This window comes from Lissotriton vulgaris, chromosome 6, assembly GCF_964263255.1.
Source record: "Lissotriton vulgaris chromosome 6, aLisVul1.2, whole genome shotgun sequence".
In the NCBI taxonomy this organism is placed as follows: Eukaryota; Metazoa; Chordata; class Amphibia; order Caudata; family Salamandridae; genus Lissotriton; species Lissotriton vulgaris.
The window spans coordinates 134,431,957-134,452,940 of NC_141694.1; the positions used below are offsets into that span (position 1 = coordinate 134,431,957).

The window sequence follows — 20,984 nt, forward strand, 5'->3', positions numbered from 1 at the left end:
GGGCATCGGCTCCATCCTTAGATTGTTTTTCGCCATGATGGATATCAGAAGTTGGCCTGGTATATGATGTTCACTATTCTAGTGAGCACCTTGCACCAGTCCAAACAACCCTTATGGTGATGGTTGTAATGTCAACCTTATAGACCTGCTATCCTAGTGGTAGCATGGACAGAGCAGTCTTAGGCTAAAAGTCTCTTGAGGGCGTGTACAGCCAGCTGTTCTACCATATGTAACCCCTTGAATACAGATGAAAGGACACCACACAGGATATATACAAAATATATATGTATTTATTTACTAACACTCCTCTGGACTCTTTATGAGGTCAGAGGCAAAAGCACATAACAAGTTACTCTCAGAAATACTTTAAATAGCACAATTTACAGTAGGGCCCTAGGGGCGCGTAAAACCATATACTAAGTAAGTGGTATAAGAACCACGACTTGGGAGAAGGAAAGGCCTAGGGCATCGCTGGGGCTACACTATATGACCCTTAGGTTAGGAGTGGGAGGCCCACAGGCGGCGCGTGCAGTGTCTGTACACTCACGCGAGAGTCAATGGAAAGTCAATGGGAACCTAAAAGGTAAGTAATTGAAGATTTAGGACACTTCCGGTCTAACTAGGAAGATACAACTAACAAAACTAGACACTAGGATAGCCAATCCCTACAGGAGCACCGAAGTACTCGCGTTACCTCACCCACGGGCTGCGGGTGCATAGGTGTCAAAGTGTGTCTGGTTTTCTTGTTGATTCCTATGGAGCCTTGGAAGAAGATGCTGCAGGCGACCAGGAGGAAGATGTCCGGGTGGATCGGAGTTGAAGAAGACCTGAAAGCAGAGGGGACAGAATCTAGGTCACTAGCCAGTGACCGGGTGGAACCAGGAAGGAACCAGACGTCGTCTAAGAGCAATCAGGTGCTGTCGTGAAGCTGGTCTTTGCAGTCACGCGGACCAGTAGGCGTCGAGGAAGAGCAGGTACTGGAGAGGAGCTGTCCCACGAAGGTTCTCGCAGATGGAGGGGTCCACTTCAAGATCGGAGCCAACAAGCCTAAGCAAAGGCAACCCACGCAGGATACACAAAAGGCTTCTGGTGCAGACAAGGAGGGTCTGAGGTACTTCACCTCTTCAGGGAAGCAAGGGCCAGTCTGGAGCAATTAGACCAGCGATTTTTTTTAAAAGGATCGTCGCCAATAGGCTACTAGCCAACTGGCCAGCAACCGGACAACGCGTCTAGCAGAACAAGCAGAAGGGCCCCACGCACATCTCGTGTAGTGTGGAGGGCTGGTCTTCGGTGCAGGTGGAGCTCGGTGTCGGGGTGTCTCAGTCCCCAGTGCACAGCTTCGAGGATGCCTCAGGAGCTGCGCTGTTACCAAGTTGCAGGCTTTCAAAGATGTCCGGTCCCACGTGTCTCGACGCCTTACACAGTGCTCAGCTGTGCTGGAGTCGTGCAGTGGGGTCAAGGAGGTCTGGGAGTCTGGATCTTGTTGGGCTCTGTGCTCTGGTTCCGGCGGGAACAGGGACAAAGCAAGCCGTCGAGTTGCTGGATGGTGCCTGGTTGCCCAGGGTTGTCACTCCTTGGCCACAAGGGAGATTCTTCAGTCTTCAGCTCAGGTGAATGTTGAAGGGTCCAGAGTTTCGTTTCAAGTCGATTCCAGGATTAATCTAAAGTCTCCTGGGTCAGCTCCTATCTTTATACAACTAAAGTGGGCTGGTTTACTATCTAGGTCCCTCCTATGGGTGGGACCAGGAAGGGGGGTGGTTACACTCCTTCTCCTTTGTTCAGTTTCGTGCCAGAGCTGGGGCTGGAGTGCCCCAGCAACTGGTTTGAACTGGGGGATGCATCGGGCACCTTGGTGCCCCAGGCAGTGTCTCGTTTCATTCAGCCCTCCCTGTCCTGATACACAAAATCCTGTCTGGGGTTGTGCTCGCACCTCTCCAGGCAGGAAACCTTTTGTCCAGGCCTCCATGACTGGAAGGACTCCCAGCAGCAGGAGGTCAGACTTGTGTCTGTGGCAGCAGCGTCCATTTTGTGACCTGGGGCTCTGGTTAACTTTAACCGGGTTTACAACATGTCTTCTCCCTCTAAAAGCGTGGAATGCTACCCCCGTCGCCAGAATTGGCGAGGGGGTAGTATTCCAAAGCGTATGACACCTTACATGACATGTTTCGATAAAGTCAAACCAAGTTTAGCATTAACCGCGAGGATTATAATGCACTTAAGAGTATATGGTATGGCTATATCATAGAACAGCTATAAGGACATGGTTCCGAAAGCTGCAGACAGGCTCAGCTCATGCTAGAGCACCATCTCGCACATAACCAAGCACTCTGCCTCCAGGATTGTTAAGGCCTGCCATAGGAGTGACTTCTAGGTTAATGTGTCTTTATATTAGGTAGGTATAGGGATACTATACCTAAGCAAGGGGCGATTACACGACCTTGCCCCAGCTGAATGACCAGCCAGTTGTGTCGATTTGAGTGGCCAGCCAGGGGTGGCATAATACATGCTGCAGCCCTGGGTAGGCTTGGTTACACCTATGCCCTGAGTACCTAGGGTACACTTCTACAGGGGCTGATAAGGTGAGCCAATTCCCAATTGTGTATGTACCTAGAGTACATGGTGTAAATTTAGAGAGTGCATCTGGGCTGTGGGTCTGATCAGCAGGCCCACAGCCACATATAAGTCGAAAACCAGTGAAGCAAAAGCAAAAAGTGGTAGTGACCATAGGAAGCAGACCCTACTCTCCTACAATGGAGTTAGTAGAAGTAAAGAAAAGAAATGTCCATGCGTATGCATCTAAGTAAGATGAAAACCGGAACAGATACAAGTCCCGGGGAGGCGGTAGGGCGTGTACAACTCTGCAGCTCTACATGCCAAGAACAGATGCATTCTGGTAAGTAGCATTTTCCGTTCGAGGCATATGAGCTGCAGAAAGTACACTGCATCGATTGTGCAGCAGTATCCCCTCTAGCGGTGGTCACCTGTATCCATTGCAGTAGTTTGAAAGAGAGTTTTAAGGACAGCTTGGCCTACCACAGCTTGCTGCTTGGCTTGCACATCAACACAATAGGGTTTAGTGAAGGTGTGTGGTGTAGACCATGTTGCTGCTTTGCACATGTCCTCTAGTGGTATATTTCCTAAGAAAGCCATAGAGCATGGGTACTCATAGTACAGACCGCGGGCGGCCCGGCAAGACTTCTTTGGCGGCCCGCGGACCTTGCAAACATCGTACCCATGTATTATAAAAAATTTTTTAAAGAGTATCTGCTGCAGCGCGACAGTCTCTGCTGCTCTGTGGGGGCCGGGCGATTCTCGGATAGCCAGAGTGGAGCTGCAGGGGCCTAAGATGAGGTGAAATATAACAAAGCCTCATTAGCATGCAAATGGCCTTTAACGCCCTGTGAAGTGCTTGGGTGCAGCTGTATGTGTGCGCGCGCCTGGAAGCGGTCTCAGCCCGGCTGACACACAGGCAGGGTGAGATGACAGAGGGTGACAGAGGGAGGGAGAGAGAGAGGGGGGGAGGGGGCGAGAGGGAGGTAGAGAGGGAAGGAGTGAGGGGGAGAGAGGTAGAAAGGGAAGGAGTGAGTGGGGAGAGAGGTAGAGAGGGAAGGAGTGAGGGGGGAGAGATGTAGAGAGGGAAGGAGTGAGGGGGGAGAGAGGGAAGGAGTGAGGGGGGAGAGGTAGAGAGGGAAGGAGTGAGGGGGAGAGAGGTAGAAAGGGAAGGAGTGAGGGGGGAGAGAGGTAGAGAGGGAAGGAGTGAGGGGGGAGAGAGGTAGAGAGGGAAGGAGTGAGGGGGGAGAGAGGTAGAGAGGGAAGGAGTGAGGGGGGAGAGAGGTAGAGAGGGAAGGAGTGAGGGGGGAGAGAGGTAGAGAGGGAAGGAGAGAGGGAGAGAGGGAGAGAGGGAGAGAGGGAGAGAGGGAGAGGGGGAGAGGGGGAGAGGGGGAGAGGGGGAGAGGGGGAGAGGGGGAGAGGGGGAGAGGGGGAGAGGGGGAGAGGGGGAGAGGGGGAGAGGGGGAGAGGGGGAGAGGGGGAGAGGGGGAGAGGGGGAGAGGGGGAGAGAGGGAGAGAGGGAGAGGGGGAGAGGGAGAGAGGGAGAGAGGGAGAGAGGGAGAGAGGGAGAGAGGGAGAGAGGGAGAGAGGGAGAGAGGGAGAGAGGGAGAGAGGGAGAGAGGGAGAGAGGGAGAGAGGGAGAGAGGGAGAAAGGGAGAAAGGGAGGGAGAGAGGGAGAAAGGGAGGGAGAGAGGGAGAAAGGGAGAGAGGGAGGGAGAAAGGGAGAGAGGGAGGGAGAAAGGGAGGGGGAGGGAGAAAGGGAGGGGGAGGGAGAAAGGGAGGGGGAGGGAGAAAGGGAGGGGGAGGGAGAAAGGGAGGGGGAGGGAGAAAGGGAGGGGGAGGGAGAAAGGGAGGGGGAGGGAGAAGGGGAGGGGGAGGGAGAAGGGGAGGGGGAGGGAGAAGGGGAGGGGGAGGGAGAGAGGGAGGGGGAGGGAGAGAGGGAGGGGGAGCGAGGGAGGGGGAGCGAGTGAGGGAGGGGGAGCGAGTGAGGGAGGGGGAGCGAGTGAGGGAGGGGGAGCGAGTGAGGGAGGGGGAGCGAGTGAGGGAGGGGGAGCGAGTGAGGGAGGGGGAGCGAGTGAGGGAGGGGGAGCGAGTGAGGGAGAGAGAGATGTGTGTATGCCGGGTCTGGTGACTCAGTGGATGAAGGCATCCGCTGCAGGGACCTGTGATCAACCTCATGGTCATAGTTTTTTTTTGTTGATCTAGCCCGCCCCTTCACCACTGACCCCGCCCCCACCGGTGCGGCCCTCTGACACAAACCACACTGTAAATTTTGCCCCCGAGAGAAAGTTTGTGAGTACCCATGCCATAGAGGCTCCTATTTTGCGAGTGGAGTATGCTCTAGGAACTGTTAATGTAAGTTTAGCTTTTATATAGCATATTTGTATACACTTTACAATCCACCGCGCACACTCGCCTTTAGAGATGGGGTTGCCTTTGTGCAGAGGAGAGAAAGCGACAAAACAGTTGTTTATTTTTCCGAAATTATTTATTTTTATCTATACAGTACAATAGAGCTTGGTTGTGTAAAGCCCTTTCTGCTACAGAGTCTGGGTTTGGGAAAAACACAGGTAACTCTACAGACTGATTGAGGTGAAAAGGAGTGACGACTTTTGGGAGAAATTTAGGATTAGATCCAAGAACCACTTTGTGTGGGTGGATTTGAAAAAATGGTTCTTGTATAGTGAAAGCTTGCATCACACTCACTCTTCTGAGAGAGGTGATGGCAACAAGGAAAGCAGTTTTCCATGTTAGGAATTGCAGTTCATATTTAAGTAGAGGCTCGAAAGGGGGTCCCATAAGTCTTGTAAGGACAATATTTAGGTCCCACACAGAAGGTGGTAACCTGGGTGGGATTATTATTTTTAAGCCTTCCATGAACGCTTTGATTGCAGGAACTCTGAAGAGAGACAGATGTTGCCTGTTTTGTAAGTAGGCTGCAATTGCTGCAAGGTGCAGGCGTATGGAAGAATATGCCAAATTAGCCCTTTGCAGATTATTGGAGGTAACAAATGATATTCTGGATGGAAGCATCCAGGGGGTCAATTTGATTATTTGTGCAATGCATTGCAAATAGTTTCCATTTAGCAGCGTAACATGCTCTGGTAGTGGGTTTCCTGACTTCCTTAATAATATTCATGCAGTCTGGTGGTAGATTCAGGTAACCAAACTCTAAGACTTCAGGAGCCAGATTGCCAGATTCAGTTGGTGAGGGTCTGGGTGTCTTATTTCTCCATTGTTCTGTGTTAACAGAGATGGATTCAGTCGTAACCTTTGCTGTGGAACTAGAGAGTTCTAACAGTGTGGTGAACCACGGTTGGCGTGCCCATGTGGGAGCTAAAACGATCAGCTTGAGAGACTGTTATCTGAGCTTGAGCACCACTAATGGAATTAGTTGGAGAGGCGGAAAAGCATACGAAAATCTGCCTGACCAGTTCATCCATATCGCATTGCCTTCGGACAGTGGGTGTGGAAACCTGGCAGCGAAGGCTGGGCATTTTGCATTGTCGTGGGTGCCAAACAGATCTATGTGTGGATGACCCCACTCTTAGAAGAATGGCTGAAGAACTTGTGGATGCAGCTCCCATTTGTGAATCTGTTGTGACTGCCGACTTCACAGGTCTGCTATCTGATTGTGAACTCCTGGAAGATGTTCTGCCAACAGTTGTATGTTTTGAGGAATGGCCCATCTCCAAATGTCCTGTGCCAGCTGGGACAGTTGCAGAGAGTGCCCCCCCCCCCCCCCTGTTTTTGTATATAGTACATGGCTGTCATTTTGTCCGTCCAGAGAAGGACAGCTTTGTTTTGCACATGAAGTTGGTAAGACTTAAGTGCTAAGAATTTTGCTAGCAGCTCTAGATGGTTGATATGGAGCAGTCTCTGCTGAGTGGTCCATTGACCCCGAGTTGTATGATGTAAGAGATGGGCTCCCCATTCCATGAGGGATGCGTCTGTCGTGAGCACTCCTTGTGGAACAGGCTCGAGGAATGGCTGCCCCTTTGTCAGGTTTTTGGTGTTCCACCACTGCAGAGAGCTATGTGTGCGGCTGTCCACCAACACCAGGTCTGTTAGTTGACCGTGAGCTTGGTTCCACTGTCGTGCTAGACACTCTTGTAATGGGCGCATTTGCAACCTTGCGTGTGATACTATGAAGATGCAAGATGCCATCATGCCTTTGAGTTTCATGAACACCCTGGCTTGTAGAGACTGTTGGTGTTGAAAGGCAGTGACTAAGGTTTGAATGCTCTGTATCCCGGCTGGACTGGGATATGCTAGGGCTGGAGTCGTGTTTATTGTAGCTCCTAGATACTGATGAACGTGTGAAGGCTCTAGGTGCGATTTGGTGTAGTTTATCGTAAACCCCAAGTCGTGCAACGTTTGGATTGTCTGATGTGTGTGTTTGACATATTGACTGAATGACTTGGCCTTTATGAGCCAATCGTCAAAATAAGGGAAGACATGTATTCGCTGTCTCCTGAGATGTGCTGCTACGACTGCTAGGCACTTTGTGAATACTCGCAGTGCCATTATCACTGCAAATGGAAGGACTTTGAACTGATCGGGTTGTCCTCCTAGTACAAACCTCAGATACTTCCTGTGAGCAGGATGCATGGGGATATGGAAGTAGGCGTCCTTTAGATCTAGTGTTGCAAGGAAATTGCCTTGTTGCAGCAGTGGAAGCACTTGTTGCAGAGTGATCATATGAAAATGATCTTATTGTATGTAACGGTTGAGGGGTATGAGGTTGAGAATTGGTCGCAGAGTCTCGTCTTTCTTGGGAATTAGAAAATACAGCAAGTAAACCCCTGTTCCCCGTTTTTCTAAAGGAACAATCTGAATAGCACCCTTTTGGAGGAGTGATAGAACCTCTTGTTGAAGAAGAGTTAGGTGGTCTGTAGACATTGAACGCTGCTTGGGAGGTATGTGTGGAGGGGTTGCTGTAAGTTCGAGGCAGTAGCCACGTTGGATAATCTGTCTTACCCACCTGTCTGTTGTAATGGAGTTCCAGACAGGCAGGAACTGTGCTAGTCTGCCCCCTACAGGAGTGGAATGCTGCGGGGGGAGCGTAGGGAAGTCATTGTTTAGGGACGGAAGAGGTTTGATTGTTGTGGTTACCGCGACCTCTTCCCTTGGTATTATTGCCTCTGTATCCTCCTCTATAGTAACTCTTGATAGAGGAAGTCTGTGTCTTGAAAGACGTGGTAATGTCTGTGCCAGTTTGTTTGGAGCCTCCTCTGTAAAAGGAGCGACGAAAGGAACCTCTAGCTAGGGTAGACTAAGGCCCCAATAGAGTTGGCAGTGTCGGTGTCTTTTTTCATTTTTTCTAGGGTAGTGTCTAATCAGAACCAATTATTTGGCCCAGAGGTAAAGGGTTGGTTCAAAATGGTGGTCTGCGCTTCTTGTTTGAACCCTGAAATGCGTAACCACGCATGTCTCCTAATGACGACACTGGTATGAACAGCTCTAGAGGCGGTGCCTGCGACATCTAGTGCGCATTTGATGGAGGCGTTCGATATTAGTTTGCCTTCTTGTATGAGGTCAGTAGCCTGATCTTTGTACTGATCTGGTAGGTGCTCAAGCAATTTTTCTAATTGGTCGTAGTGAGCCCTATCGTAGCGAGAGAGGAGGGCTTGTGTATTCGCTATGCGCCAAATATTTGAAGCTTGCGCAGCTATTCTCTTGCCTGATGCATCAATAATTTTGGATTCTTTGTCAGGTGGGGGTGCTTCAGAAGTTTGAGAATTGGACATCTTTCTTGCATTGGACACCACTAAGGAGTCTAGTGGCAGATGTCCTTTAATATAGACCGGATCTGAGGGTGCGGGTCTATATTTTTTCTCAATCCTGGGGTTTAAAATTCTGGTACGTACAGGGTTTTTAAAGATGTCTGCAGCATGTTTAACTACCACTTTGATCATAGGAAGAATTTGAGCAGATCTCTGAGATTGGTCGAAAGTATCTAAAAGAAAATCTTCCTCAACGGCCTCAGAATGCATGGAGACATTATGGTGTACAGCAGCTCTATTTAGTAAATTAATTTATTTATTTAGCACATTTATTGAGCGCTCTGTTACCCGGAGGTGTCCTGGCCTGGTTTGATAGGGCAAACGTGAGAGCGCAGGCTTACTGAGTGAAAAGCCAAGTCTTGAGTCCTTTTCTAAAGGCCATCAGATTCTGAGTTTGTCTGCGCATGAGTGGAAGTTTGTTCCAGGCCTCTGCCGCCCTAAGGGAGAAGCCCCTACCTCCCCATCGAGCTCTTTTGATTCTGGGGACCGTAACCAGGGCCAATTCTCCTGACCTCAGGGTTCGTGCTGGTTTATGCCAGCGAAAGAGCAGTTTCATGTGTCTGGGGCCCATATCATGAAGGGCTTTGAAGACCATACACAAAGCCTTGAATGCAATTCTCTTACGAATTGGCAGCCAGTGTAGCGCCACCAGGTCCTGGGATACCGGCGCAAATTTGGGAGTGACGGTGATCAGGCGGGCGGCTGCATTTTGCAACAGTTGGAGTTTGTGGAGTACACTCTGCTGGGTGTTTAACATCAGGTTGTTACAGTAGTCTAGGCGAGAAAGCACTAGACCAGTAACAATGGTTTTCCTGTGTTTCTTCTCCAGGTAAGGGAGAATTTTTCTGATGGTTTTGAGGGTGTAGTGGAGGGAGGAGGAGAGTGCGTTAGTCTGAGGTTTAAAGGACAGTGAGCTGTCCACAAGAATGCCCAGGTTTTTCACTTTATCAACCGGCACGGGGAGTGGTCCCATTTCATCTGGCCACCACCTCGGGGACCAAAAGTTCTCTCTAGCTCCAAAGAGCAGGACCTCGGTCTTCGAGGAGTTCAGTTTAAGACAGCTTTGTGCCATCCAGCATCCCACTTCGTGCATACAGTTTTTGAATCTGTCTGCGGTGTTGTCAGTGTTGCCGGGTAGCAGGGACACCACAATCTGTGTGTCGTCGGCATAGGCCGCGAGTTGGCCGTGACCAAACCCAATAGTATCCTCTGGAGGAGAAGGTTTTGAGGGGTATGAGTGTGGCTCAGGGACATCAGGCCCAGTCTGAGGGTATATAAATCCCCATTCAGACTCAGGTTCAGTGTATGGAAAATTCCCCGTGCCCTCGTCTACAGGGTATGTAGTGTCTTCTACCTCGTCCCCTCCATCCAAATCATATTCATCATCATTCTGAGGCGAATGTGATGACAATGGAGACTGTACAGGAGAGATTTGAGGTGAAATTTGAGAAGGAACAGGAGAAGGAGGAGATATAGGAAAGGAAAAGTGCAGAGGAAAGGTTGCACAGTCCTTTTTGGCAGAAACCACAGGTGTGGGTGGTGTGGCTGCTGGTCTCTTCTTGAGAGGCGTGGCACCGACATGACCGGTTTTTGGGTCAATGTAGATTTTCTTTTGTTGAGGATCTGGTTGAAAAAGGTCCTCCTCAGGCACAACCTTCTTCGGCGTCTGTTTTTTCGGTGCCGGCGTAGGTTGTCTAGTGTCCTTAGCCTTGGAAGGTGTTATAACGTCCTGTGGCTTATGTTTCGGTGCCGAAGGTGTCATTTTCGGCTTCGAAGGAATGTTCGAGGATTTGGCTACCTCGGAATCAGGCTGTGTGTTTTTCGGCACCGTAGAAGTGTGAGGCTTCGGAGCCGGGGCTTCTTTTGGTTTCGGTACCGGAACAGGTTTCGGTTCCGACGGAAGAGTCTTACTCGGTGTCGAGGCACTGAAAGGCGTAGGAAGTTTCTTCGGAGTCGAGCCTGGAGGTGGGACTCTCGAAGCAGATGATCGTCTCGACTGGGCCCCGCGGGCGGAGTGCTGACCTTTTCCTTCTGTTTGGGCAACATATGTGGTGCAGGGGCAGTAGTACTCGCGCGCTGACCCGATGGAATGGAGTCGTCAGAGTCATCTGCCTCTGAGACGATCAGGAGATCAGGTAAGGCTTCTTCGGGAACGAGCAGACCGTCAAAGATGTCTTCCGGTGCTGGGGTTGTTCTCATCTCGTGTCGACGGGCCCTCCGGTCTCGGATGGTTTTCTTCGAGCAGAAGGATGCACAAGCTGTGCAGGTCGACTCGTCGTGGTCTGGCGACAGGCAGAGGTTGCAGACCTCGTGGTGGTCGATGTGTGGAAATTTTGCTTGACATCTCGGGCATCTTCTGAACGGCGTTCTTTCCATGTAGTGTAGGCCGCACGGCGTCGATCGACCCAACGGCCCACTTCGATGACCGGAATAGAAACGCTGGCGTCGAAAAGTGTCGTATTTGATGTTGAGGTAGTTTTTTGAAGTTTTTTTTTTTTTAAGTTCTGCACGTCGAAGTTGCAGAAAAGTTGATTTCTGCCGGAGCGGAGAAGCTTTCATCCGAACCCAATGCCGGGAAAAAACAATCTAAGGATGGAGCCGATGCCCATGCGCAGTATTGTCCAAAGGAGGAGTCACCTATCGGGACTAACAGACTTCTTTCAAGAAGACAACAACCTGCAATCATTCGAGTCCAACACCAGTGCACACAATGCACAGTGTACTATCTGCAGCTTATATGCCTCGAACAGATGGTTATGCAACATGGTGCCATCAAACAGTCCGGTGGTTCCAAACACCCATTGTGTAAGACCAGTGGGGGTGATCTCAGGCCCTACAGAGGGGACCGATGAAGAGAATGTTACAACTTCTTACTGCTGATCTCTGTATACACCTCTTCAAAATAAACACAGTCTCCTACAGCTAAGGATCATCCCATTTGAATAAGGGGGCGGGGAGACTCACGTATGGTGGATTATATAGCAGGTGTGCACGATGAGGCTGCTCCCCAGCAGGCTTGGCCTGGGACAGGAAAGGTGGCCTGGGCACCATAATAAAAAGTGGCCCTCATTTGTGAACCGGATAGCTAAAATGTTGCCCATGTTTGCAAGCTGTGGGAATTCTGCATTTGTAAAGACAAGCTTTATAAATGTTTAGCAAGATATGGGAGGCTGCATACATTTGTGCTTGCTGCAGGCAATGTTTGCGTTAATATCAGGGAGCTCAACAGTAAAAGGAAAAAACCGACCCGTTAGACCATAAAACAGTCCCACAAAGAACAAAAAACTGCCCATTTAATGAACAGTCAGAGCAGCGCTTCGGGCACTTCCTGAATGTCCTATAGGCCAGACCCTGTTCCCGAGGTAGGACACACCAAGGGGGCACTAGCCCATCAGACACGACGGGAAAAGGAAGGGTGAAAGAAAAAATGCTCGACTGTTATGGACTATCTGAGCAGAATCAGGATTCCAGCATACCTGCACAAAAAGACGTGGGATCAAACTACGTGTATCATTTGTATGTTACTTGGCGAACATGGTGGTCACATCCATGAGAATTACTTTCCGGTCACGGCCACTAGGTGGTAGTGTAATCCCAGGTTGGAAATGAGAGACAGGACGTAAAACCAATATGGCTACAATGATAAACATAGTAGATTGTTTAGAGGTTGTAGCCTGCACGTGTAACAGAATTTACCGGCTACATCAAACACTTTTAAGTTAATTTCTTAAGGATTTATTCTGAATCATCTAGAACGTAATGAATTCTGCAGGACTATGGTAAATGTGTACGTGACCTAGCAGAACCGACGAGAAGACCTTGAGCAGGATACTTAAAATACACAATCTAATTCAAAAACCACTCACGTCTCTCAGAGCACACCCAAACCAAATTACCTGGTGATCCTGGATCTTCCTGCCCACGACTCGGAAGGTGTTATTGCCTGTATGATGGTATATGTGAACTCTACTGAAGCCAGTCGAGCCGCCAGCAGGTACCCACTTCTTGTTCGCGTCATCATACACCATCACAGCTGCTCTTGCCTGGCAGATGCTCTGTTCACTGGAAAGATACAGAGGACAACAAAATGCAGCCGTAAGTACCAAACACTGAACGTAAACGTCACCAAATATGAATACACTTGTCAGACCTGAGCCACAACTCTTCTAAAATGGACCCTGGTAACACCACGCAAACCTCAGCCTCAAACATCTAGTCACAACACCCACCCAATCCGCCGGACACACGCTCTACCTCAATTTCTCCACCAGCAGCCACGTTCAGTCTGCCGCACCACCAAACTCCACAGGACCGACCACCACTGCATCCACTTCTCCTTCATGAAAACCACTACACACAACCACCAGCAAAGAATCCCCCACCGCAGCTGGAACAAGGTCACAGGAGACCAGCTTACCACCACCCTCGCCCAAACCCACCGCCGACTACACCAACACAGCTGCCCGCAACCTCAGGCAATGGATCAACGATTGCGCCAACACTCTCGCCCCGATCAAGAACCCCTCAAACCGATTCACCGGCAGAAGAGCCATCTGGTTCACCGCCGATCTCCAGATAGCCAAGCAGACCTGCAGAAGACTAGAGAAGAAATGGCGCCACGAACAAACGCCGGACAACCAGGCAGCCCTCAGGAACGCCAGCCGCAGACATCACCAACTCATCCGAACGCATAGACAACAATGCTCACAATAGCAAAGAGCTCTTCAACATCGTGAAGGAAATCTCCTACCCCAGCTCCAGCGACATCCCGCCGTCACAAGACCTCTGCTACTCTCTGGCAACCTTCTTCCCATGCAAGATCACAGACCTCTACAACAACCCCCAACACCCCAGAGCCACCCCCCCCCCCCCCCCCCCCCCCCCCCAATCACACCGGCTGCCTGACATCCTGGAACCACACAAACGACGAAGACACCCTCAAGACCATGAACACCATTCACTCTGGCTCACCATCAGATCCCTGCCCCCACCACATCTCCAACAAAGCGAGCTCAATCATCGCACCCCAACTCGGTAAGATCTTCAACAGCTCATTTGAGACCGCCACCTTCCCAGAAAGCTGGAGACACGCAGAGATCAACGCCCTGCTGAAGAAACCCAAGGCAGACCCTAAGGACCTCAAGAACTTCCAACCCATCTCCCTGGTCCTGTTCCCGGCAAAATTTATAAAGAAGATAGTCAGACAACTGACCCATTTCCTCAAAGTCAACACCTTGGACTCATCCCAATCAGATTCCGCAGCAACCACATCACCGAAACATCAGGGCCCTACTGGACAACGGCAAAACCGCGGCCCTCATCCTCCTGGACCTCTCGGCCGCCTTCGACACAGTCTGCCACCACACCCTTCGCACACGCCTCTACAACGCAGGGATCCGCGACAAAGCCCTTCCCTGGATCACTTCCTTCCTCAGCGACAGAACCCAGAGAGTCCGTCTCCGTTCCGATGCCACCAAGATCACCTGTGGCGCACCCCAAGGATTATCCCTCAGCCCGACCCTCTTCAACGTATACATGACACTACTCGCCAACATCGTTCGATCGCACAACCTCAACATAGTTTTATACGCCGACACCCAGCTGATCCTCTCGCTCCCCAAAGACCCCACCACCGCCAAAACAAACTTCCACGAAGGGATGAATGCAGTTGCAGAGTGGAGGAAGAGCAGCCACCTGAAACTGAACTCAGACAAGACAAGAGGTCCTCATCCTCCACTCCACCCCCTCCGCCTGGGACGACTCCTGGTGGCCGGCCTCACTGGGAATCGCGCCAACACCCACCGACCACGCACGCAACCTATGCGCAGTTCATCCTGGACTCCTCTCGGTCAATGACCCAACAAGTCAACGCAGTCTCTTCCTCCTGCTTCAACATTAACTGCATGCTTCACAAGATCTACAGATGGATCCCCACCGGAACCAGAAAATGGGTCATCAAGGCCCTCGTCACCAGCAAGCTGGACAACGGCAACGCCCTCTACGCGGGAACCATGGCCAAACTCCAGAAGAGACACCAACGCATTCAGAAAACGCCTCTGCACGCCTCATCCTAGACATCCCCCGCCACAGCCACATCACCTCCCACCTGAGGGACCTGCACTGGTTCCCTGTCAACAAGAGGATCACCTTCAAGCTCCTCTCCCACGCTCACAAGGCACTCGACAACACTGAACCAGCATACCTCAACGACCGACTACTTCTACACCCCGAACCGCCAGCTCCGCCCCGCTGACCTCGCCCTCGCCAACGTCCCACGCATCCGCAGAGTGACTGCCGACAGCAGATCATTCTTCCACCTAGTGGCCAAGACATGGAACACCCTCCCCACCCACCTACAACAGACCCAGACCCTGCTGACCTTCAGGAGACTCCTCAAGACCTGGCTGTTCAATTAGTAGCTGCTCAATCCACCCCCTCCCCCCCAGCGCCTTGAGACCTTTCGGGGTGAATTGCGCGCTTTACAAGTGACTGATTATTTTACAAAGACAAAAAAAAAACTTTTGTAAAAGTTTCTTCCAGGTTAGATCTCAAATACTATACCGGGAAAATCTGAACACTGATCCACGACGGACGCAGACATTGCAGATGTTCCAGATATTTAAAGGAGACTTCCAGTGCAAGCGTTGGGAGTCCCCTGGGCACAGCTCTACGGTGCCTCCCTTGGTCCCCAAATCGTATAGGGCCTCCTACACAGGAACTCCAAGTCCACCTTCACCGAACTGAATTATTTAAATAAAGTTACTAAATGGTGATTTGAACATGGAGATTCCTTTAACTTGTACCTCAACAAACTGAAGCACGGTCCGATCGCCACCAGGAGAAATAATGTACCTCCCATCCCAACCAAGTTTTACTGATAACAGCACTTAACAGTGAGTCATTCTAAAATGATCGAACGCTGACCCTTCAGACCTAAAACACTGGTGCAACGATAGTCATCTACCACATCAAATGCATCATTCTCAAAATGCTAGCCAGAGCCAAAATGAGAAAGCCTAAGGAGTGAAGTAGCTAAAGGAAACGGATCATCTTCAGCCTGAAGTGGCAAGGATTTAAATATCTAAATATAAACAGCTGTACGACAGAACAATGCAAGGAAATGCGCTACAAGCCTTAACAATGCATTTTATTGATCATTTTTTTAATGTGTATGTTTTTACAACGGACGCCATTACCATGCATTTATTTATTTAAAAACAATGTATGGGGGGGGTGGAGGGGGGTGACGGTAATCATTTGTGAACGCATGGAGCGACGCCCACGTAGCAGTCTGGCAAATGTCCAGGACAGGAACTACGAGTGCCAACGCAGAAGTAGCAGCTTGGGCCATGGTGGAATTGGCATGTAGACCTTCTGGAGGCAGCTTATTGGCCAATGCATAACAGTTTTGGGAGATGGTCTGCCTTTTTTCACTCACAATGTCCACCCAATGTTCTTTGGTACAATTGATGCAAAAGATCAGCACTCTTTTGGGGTACACGTGATGGAGTTTCTCGTCCTCTCAGAGGGGTGAGGTGGAGAACAGAATGTGAGCAAAGTGATAGTTTGCAAAAACAACAGTTGATGGACAGAATGCAGAACAATGTCATACATTCACCCCAGTACAGAGATCTGGGCCTAAATACATCTTTTTTTGCACTCCACACCACCCCAGTTCAGACATGGCCATATGCAAATCAGCCTTGACCCTGTGCCTCATGGGAACAGTCCAGCCCGAACTGCCAAGCCATGTCTTTCCTGGACCGGAATCAAGCATCCTAGGACCGGTTTCTGGCTTGGTAGTTCGGGCTGGACTGTTCCCATGAGGCACAGGATCAAGGCTGATTTGCATATGGCCATGCCTGAACTGGGGTGGTGTGGAGTGCAAACAAACGATGGATTTAGGCCCAGATCTCTATACTGGGGTGAATGTATGACATTGTTCTGCATTCTGTCCATCAACTGTTGTTTTGCAAAGTGATAGTTTGACAGACATCACAAATTTTGATAAGATGGATGCTCGTTTCTGTAGAACCAGTATGTCTGGGAAGAAGATGGTGTACAGAAGGTTAACAGAGCCTGAAGCACAGTTACCTGCTGTGCCGAGTGACGGCAACAAGAAACAGTCTCCTTGATTAGAGGTCACAAGGAATTGCTGTGAAGCAGCTCAAATTAAGTTAAGGTCCCACTGAGGCATGACGAAGGGATAGGGAGGAGGCAACTGTAGGTGACCACCCAAAAAGCCCATCACAACTGGCGACTTAACTAATGAGGGCTGGGCTGGCAACAGTAAAAAGGCAGAACGAGCCAAAAGCTCAGAGCAAAGCCTTGCCAGGCAAGAGAAAACTAACAATGGCACAGAGTCAGAGAGCACAAATGGTACTTCGTCCACTGGCACCGAGTTTCTAGGGGCAGCTGCGAAGTGCGGAGGTGAAGTCAGAATAGAAGGGGGGAGTTGTAGGAGTAGATTCAGATGGTACAATTAGCACAGAGGGCGAACTTGCCAGTGGTACCCTAAATGGAGGGTGTATTGGCACCTTGCGACTCAAAGGCGAACTACAGGGAGTTGGTAAGAATACTAATAGTTGGAGTATGGCCTCACTGAACTTTTCAATCTGCCTCGGTGTTGCAGACTGCCCCAGAAAATAGATTCGTGCTGGGACAAGTTGCAGGATAGATTCAGATAATGGACTTCAGAAGACAGATCGAGATGCATGGTGATGTCCTCACACCTTCTCAGGAGTATGTGAGTGGCAGGAAGGGGCAGAGTCCCTCTTCGATTTTTTGTGCTTTTGACTTCAAGCATGATGACAGACCACTGGAATGACCCTTGCAACTTCAAGACCAGGATCGAGTCTGACCCTTCGACTTGGGCTGGTCTTGTCGCAGAGTCTTCTGGTGCTTGGCAACAGTTTTGCCTTATGTTCTGGTATGGCCTTCGGGTTCATCGACAAGCAATCACTGCAGGCCTTCGAGTTGTGGTTCAACTCCAGACACCACTGGCATACCCAATTAGGATTGTTCACAAACTTTTGCTTCCGACACAAAGATTTTGAATCCGGTCATCTTTGGTGTCATATTTCCCTTGCACACTACAAACTATTTTTTTATTTTTTAACGGTCTCAAAGAGACAAGAGGTAGCTCCAGATCAGTGTTTGGTGGTGCAGAAAGAAATGAAATGAATCAACATCAGCGCACAAGAGTGGCACCTATATAATCCCACATGGCACATACGGAGGGCAACAGTGTCCATGCAGAGCAGCACAGCGCCACCTACTGGTACAAAGAGGTAATCCTCACAGGTTTACGGATCCAGCATGGAATCTGCGGAGTATTCAAACTGAAGAATCTGCTGTAAGGAGTATCTATTAGAAACAAACATTTACAATGCAATGGTTTCGCCTTTGGAAAAGTTAGAGCTATTAACTTTGTAAATGACAAAATTTGTATTTATGTATTGGTTTTGAAAACCGATAAATAAATGGCATTGTCATTTACATTGCCATTAGCTTAATCTCTCGCAAATGTGAGACCTATTGTACCCTACAGACGAGATCAGCAGACAGCAATTACTACACCACACACCCCCAGAGCCACACACACACACACCCCCAGGGCCAGCCACACACACCCAGGGCCAGCCACACACACACCCAGAGCCGGACACACACACACACACACACATCCAGAGCCGGCCACACACACACACACACACCCAGAGCCGGCCACACACACACACACACACACCCAGAGCCGGCCACACACACACACACACACACACACACACACACACACACAGAGCCGGCCACACACACACACACACACACACACACACCCAGAGCCGGCCACACACACACACACACACACACCCCCAGAGCCGGCCACACACACACACACCCAGAGCCGGCCACACACACACACACCCAGAGCCGGCCACACACACACACACACACACACACACACACAGAGCCAGCCACACACACACACACACACACACACACACACACACACACACAGAGCGCCACACACACACACCAAGAGCCACACACACACACACCCAGAGCCACAGACGGCTTTTTTAGCGTCGGCACAACTGAAATCACAAGGGTGCACTGTATTCTTGTGAATATGTGTCCCTGCTTTTTTTAAATGATGCATCACAGCGCTGCTAAATTGCTTGCAGCGCCTAGCTGCGTCATTTCTTTGTGAATATGCCCCTATTTTTTACATCACAAAAAAGCACCACAAAAATCACAACAGCACACATTATCACAAGACGCCACACAACAAATATGCAAAAACACTGTAAAACACAACACCTTCAGAATCCTATTTTCATAATATGGTGGTGAAAGGGAAATAAAACGTGCGTCGAGATTTATTACCCTTTGCCACTTTATACTGTTTTTTTCAACTATTAATTGTGTTTAAGAACTATTTTCTTTTCTTTTATTGTATTTCCAATTATTGTGTCTTTGGTATTTTGAATATGAATTGTAATTTTCTTTTTAAATAAATTTTGATATGTGATTTTAATAACAGTTAATAAATATTGAATATGGACCTTTCGTAACCTCTTTGTGGATAATATTGTTTTTGACAAGTGTTACATTTAAGTGCCTAGGTTGCAGACGGACATATTCATTTCTAGGTGCTGGAAGATTAAATGATTTGGCCAGATCAAAGAATATTTGAGCGTCCCTGCCTCGGCTTGACACCGGTGCCCAAGCTGCAAGGTCGGCCGCTTTAGCCGTTATGCCACATCCTCTTACAAGACAGCCTCTTTCAACTCACCTCCCATTTGCTGGTGTCCAGTGCTGGTCTGGCCATTCGACCAGTCTATCACTGCCTGATGGGCCATTTTGAAAGAGCCAGTGTGTGAGCTGTGCACCACAGCTGAATAGGGAAATGCGAATCTCCTGCGGCTGGAGTGGTTTCATACTCACCCTTCAAGCAGAGCTCTAGTTTCCCATAACAATGCGTCATTCACCCAGTCCTCGGGTTGTACTTTGCATTCTGGGACCTGTAGTCCTGATTTTCTATTGCGATTAAACAAGTCTACATGTACCGAAGGTAAAGCAAAATCCTGGGAATGGGAAATGTGTGAGCTTGTTTTCAGGGGGCACCCAGATTAATTAATTCAGCAGATGTATCTGTGGCAAATTTGAGGGGCGGTGGGGGCTTTCCTTGAATTGTGCAAAACCAGTCACAACCCTAGCGCCCCCGCAGAGGAGCTGGGCATGCGGAGGCCGTGGAGAACCGGCTCGGGGCTGACAGACAGATACCTTCAGTGTGCTACCGTAGATGGGGGAGGGAAGGACCGGCATGAGACAGGGACAGGAAGCCATGGAAGGAGGAGAGAGTGTGGGAGGAGGAGTCAAGGAGGGGGAGGGCTGTGGGAGACTGTCATGAAGCAAGGAAATGAAAGGTGGGCGAAGCAAGGAATGGAAGATCAAGTGAGGGAGCCTAGATAGATAACATGGAGGAGGAGGATAGAAAGAGAGAGGAAGAGAGAAGAGCAGACTGAAAAGGGAGACTGAAAAGGGGAGAGAGCGAGATGACAAGGGATAGGCCGGATGAGGCAGAGAACAAATAGCTTGGTAAAACGCAAAAGGTGAGGGGAGAGAGATAATAAACAGAGTGAAATGCAAGTGCAAAAGCAAAAGCATAGGGTAGCAGCGGAGAGAAACATTGTCATCAGTTTAATGATCAGTAACAGCAACGAAGGTTTAGATAGTCCCTCTGTTCACACTCTAAACAAGCATTTACAATGCAACGGTTTCGCCTTTGGAAAAGTTTGAGCTATTGGCATTGTAAATGACAAAATTTGTATTTGTGTTGGTTTTGAAAACAGATAAATAAATGGCATTGTCATTTACATTGCCAATAGCTCTAACTTTTCCAAAGGCGAAACCGTTGCATTGTTAATGCTGGTTTACTAACTATTGGTGGATGGATTTTATGCCAGTTCAGAAAGTGACATGATCATAAAAAATGTGAACACGGTCGATAAAGGACACATGCATTGCTGGCAGCGATTTGTCAGTAAGTTGTGTGCCAGCTCATCAAATAGTTTACCTGCAAAACCAGACATGTTGAAGCCTTCGGAGGGAGATAATGCGACTCTCCAATCCCTACTGCACACAGTGGCACAGGCACTGGCATATATCAACTCAAATAAACGACATTTGAAACTATAATGAAGACCTTGACCTCTCAAAGAAAAAAGGACGACCAGCTGGGGACCATGAACCTCCAGCTCCGAACATCATCTGATGGATCCAACGACTCATGTGCAAAGCTTTCCATAGTTGCAGAGGTAAAGACCTTCCTAGTCAGGGAGTTTAACTCCCTATGCATTTTGAAGTCACTTGATCATACAACCTACGTGCAGACACAGTTGCAGATCATCCTTTTGAGAGACCTGCACGCTGCACTTAGGTTAGCACACCACATGAATGCACCGTATCTATAAAGAACGCTATGTAATACTTATATGGAGGCTTTGAGCTAAATCTACTACGAGTCACTCACTTACAAGACCTGGTTTGCAGACGCATGAAAGGCAGCACTGTTCCAAACCAAAACCAATACCAAAACCCATTGTTTAATAACACTGCGACCAAGTCTACATTTTTAAAGTACCA

General features: G+C 49.4%; 1 protein-coding gene across 5 annotated transcripts in view; it reads right to left on the reverse strand.

Annotated features, from left to right (window-relative positions):
- Positions 1–20,984, reverse strand: part of ENAH (ENAH actin regulator) — a 799,370-nt gene that overhangs the window by 570,332 nt on the left and 208,054 nt on the right. For all 5 annotated transcript variants that reach the window (XM_086926161.1, XM_086926157.1, XM_086926158.1 and 2 more), the window contains exon 2: positions 12,233–12,398. In XM_086926161.1, the coding sequence (XP_086782287.1) occupies positions 12,233–12,398 (166 nt within the window). The remainder of the gene's footprint in view (positions 1–12,232; positions 12,399–20,984) is intronic.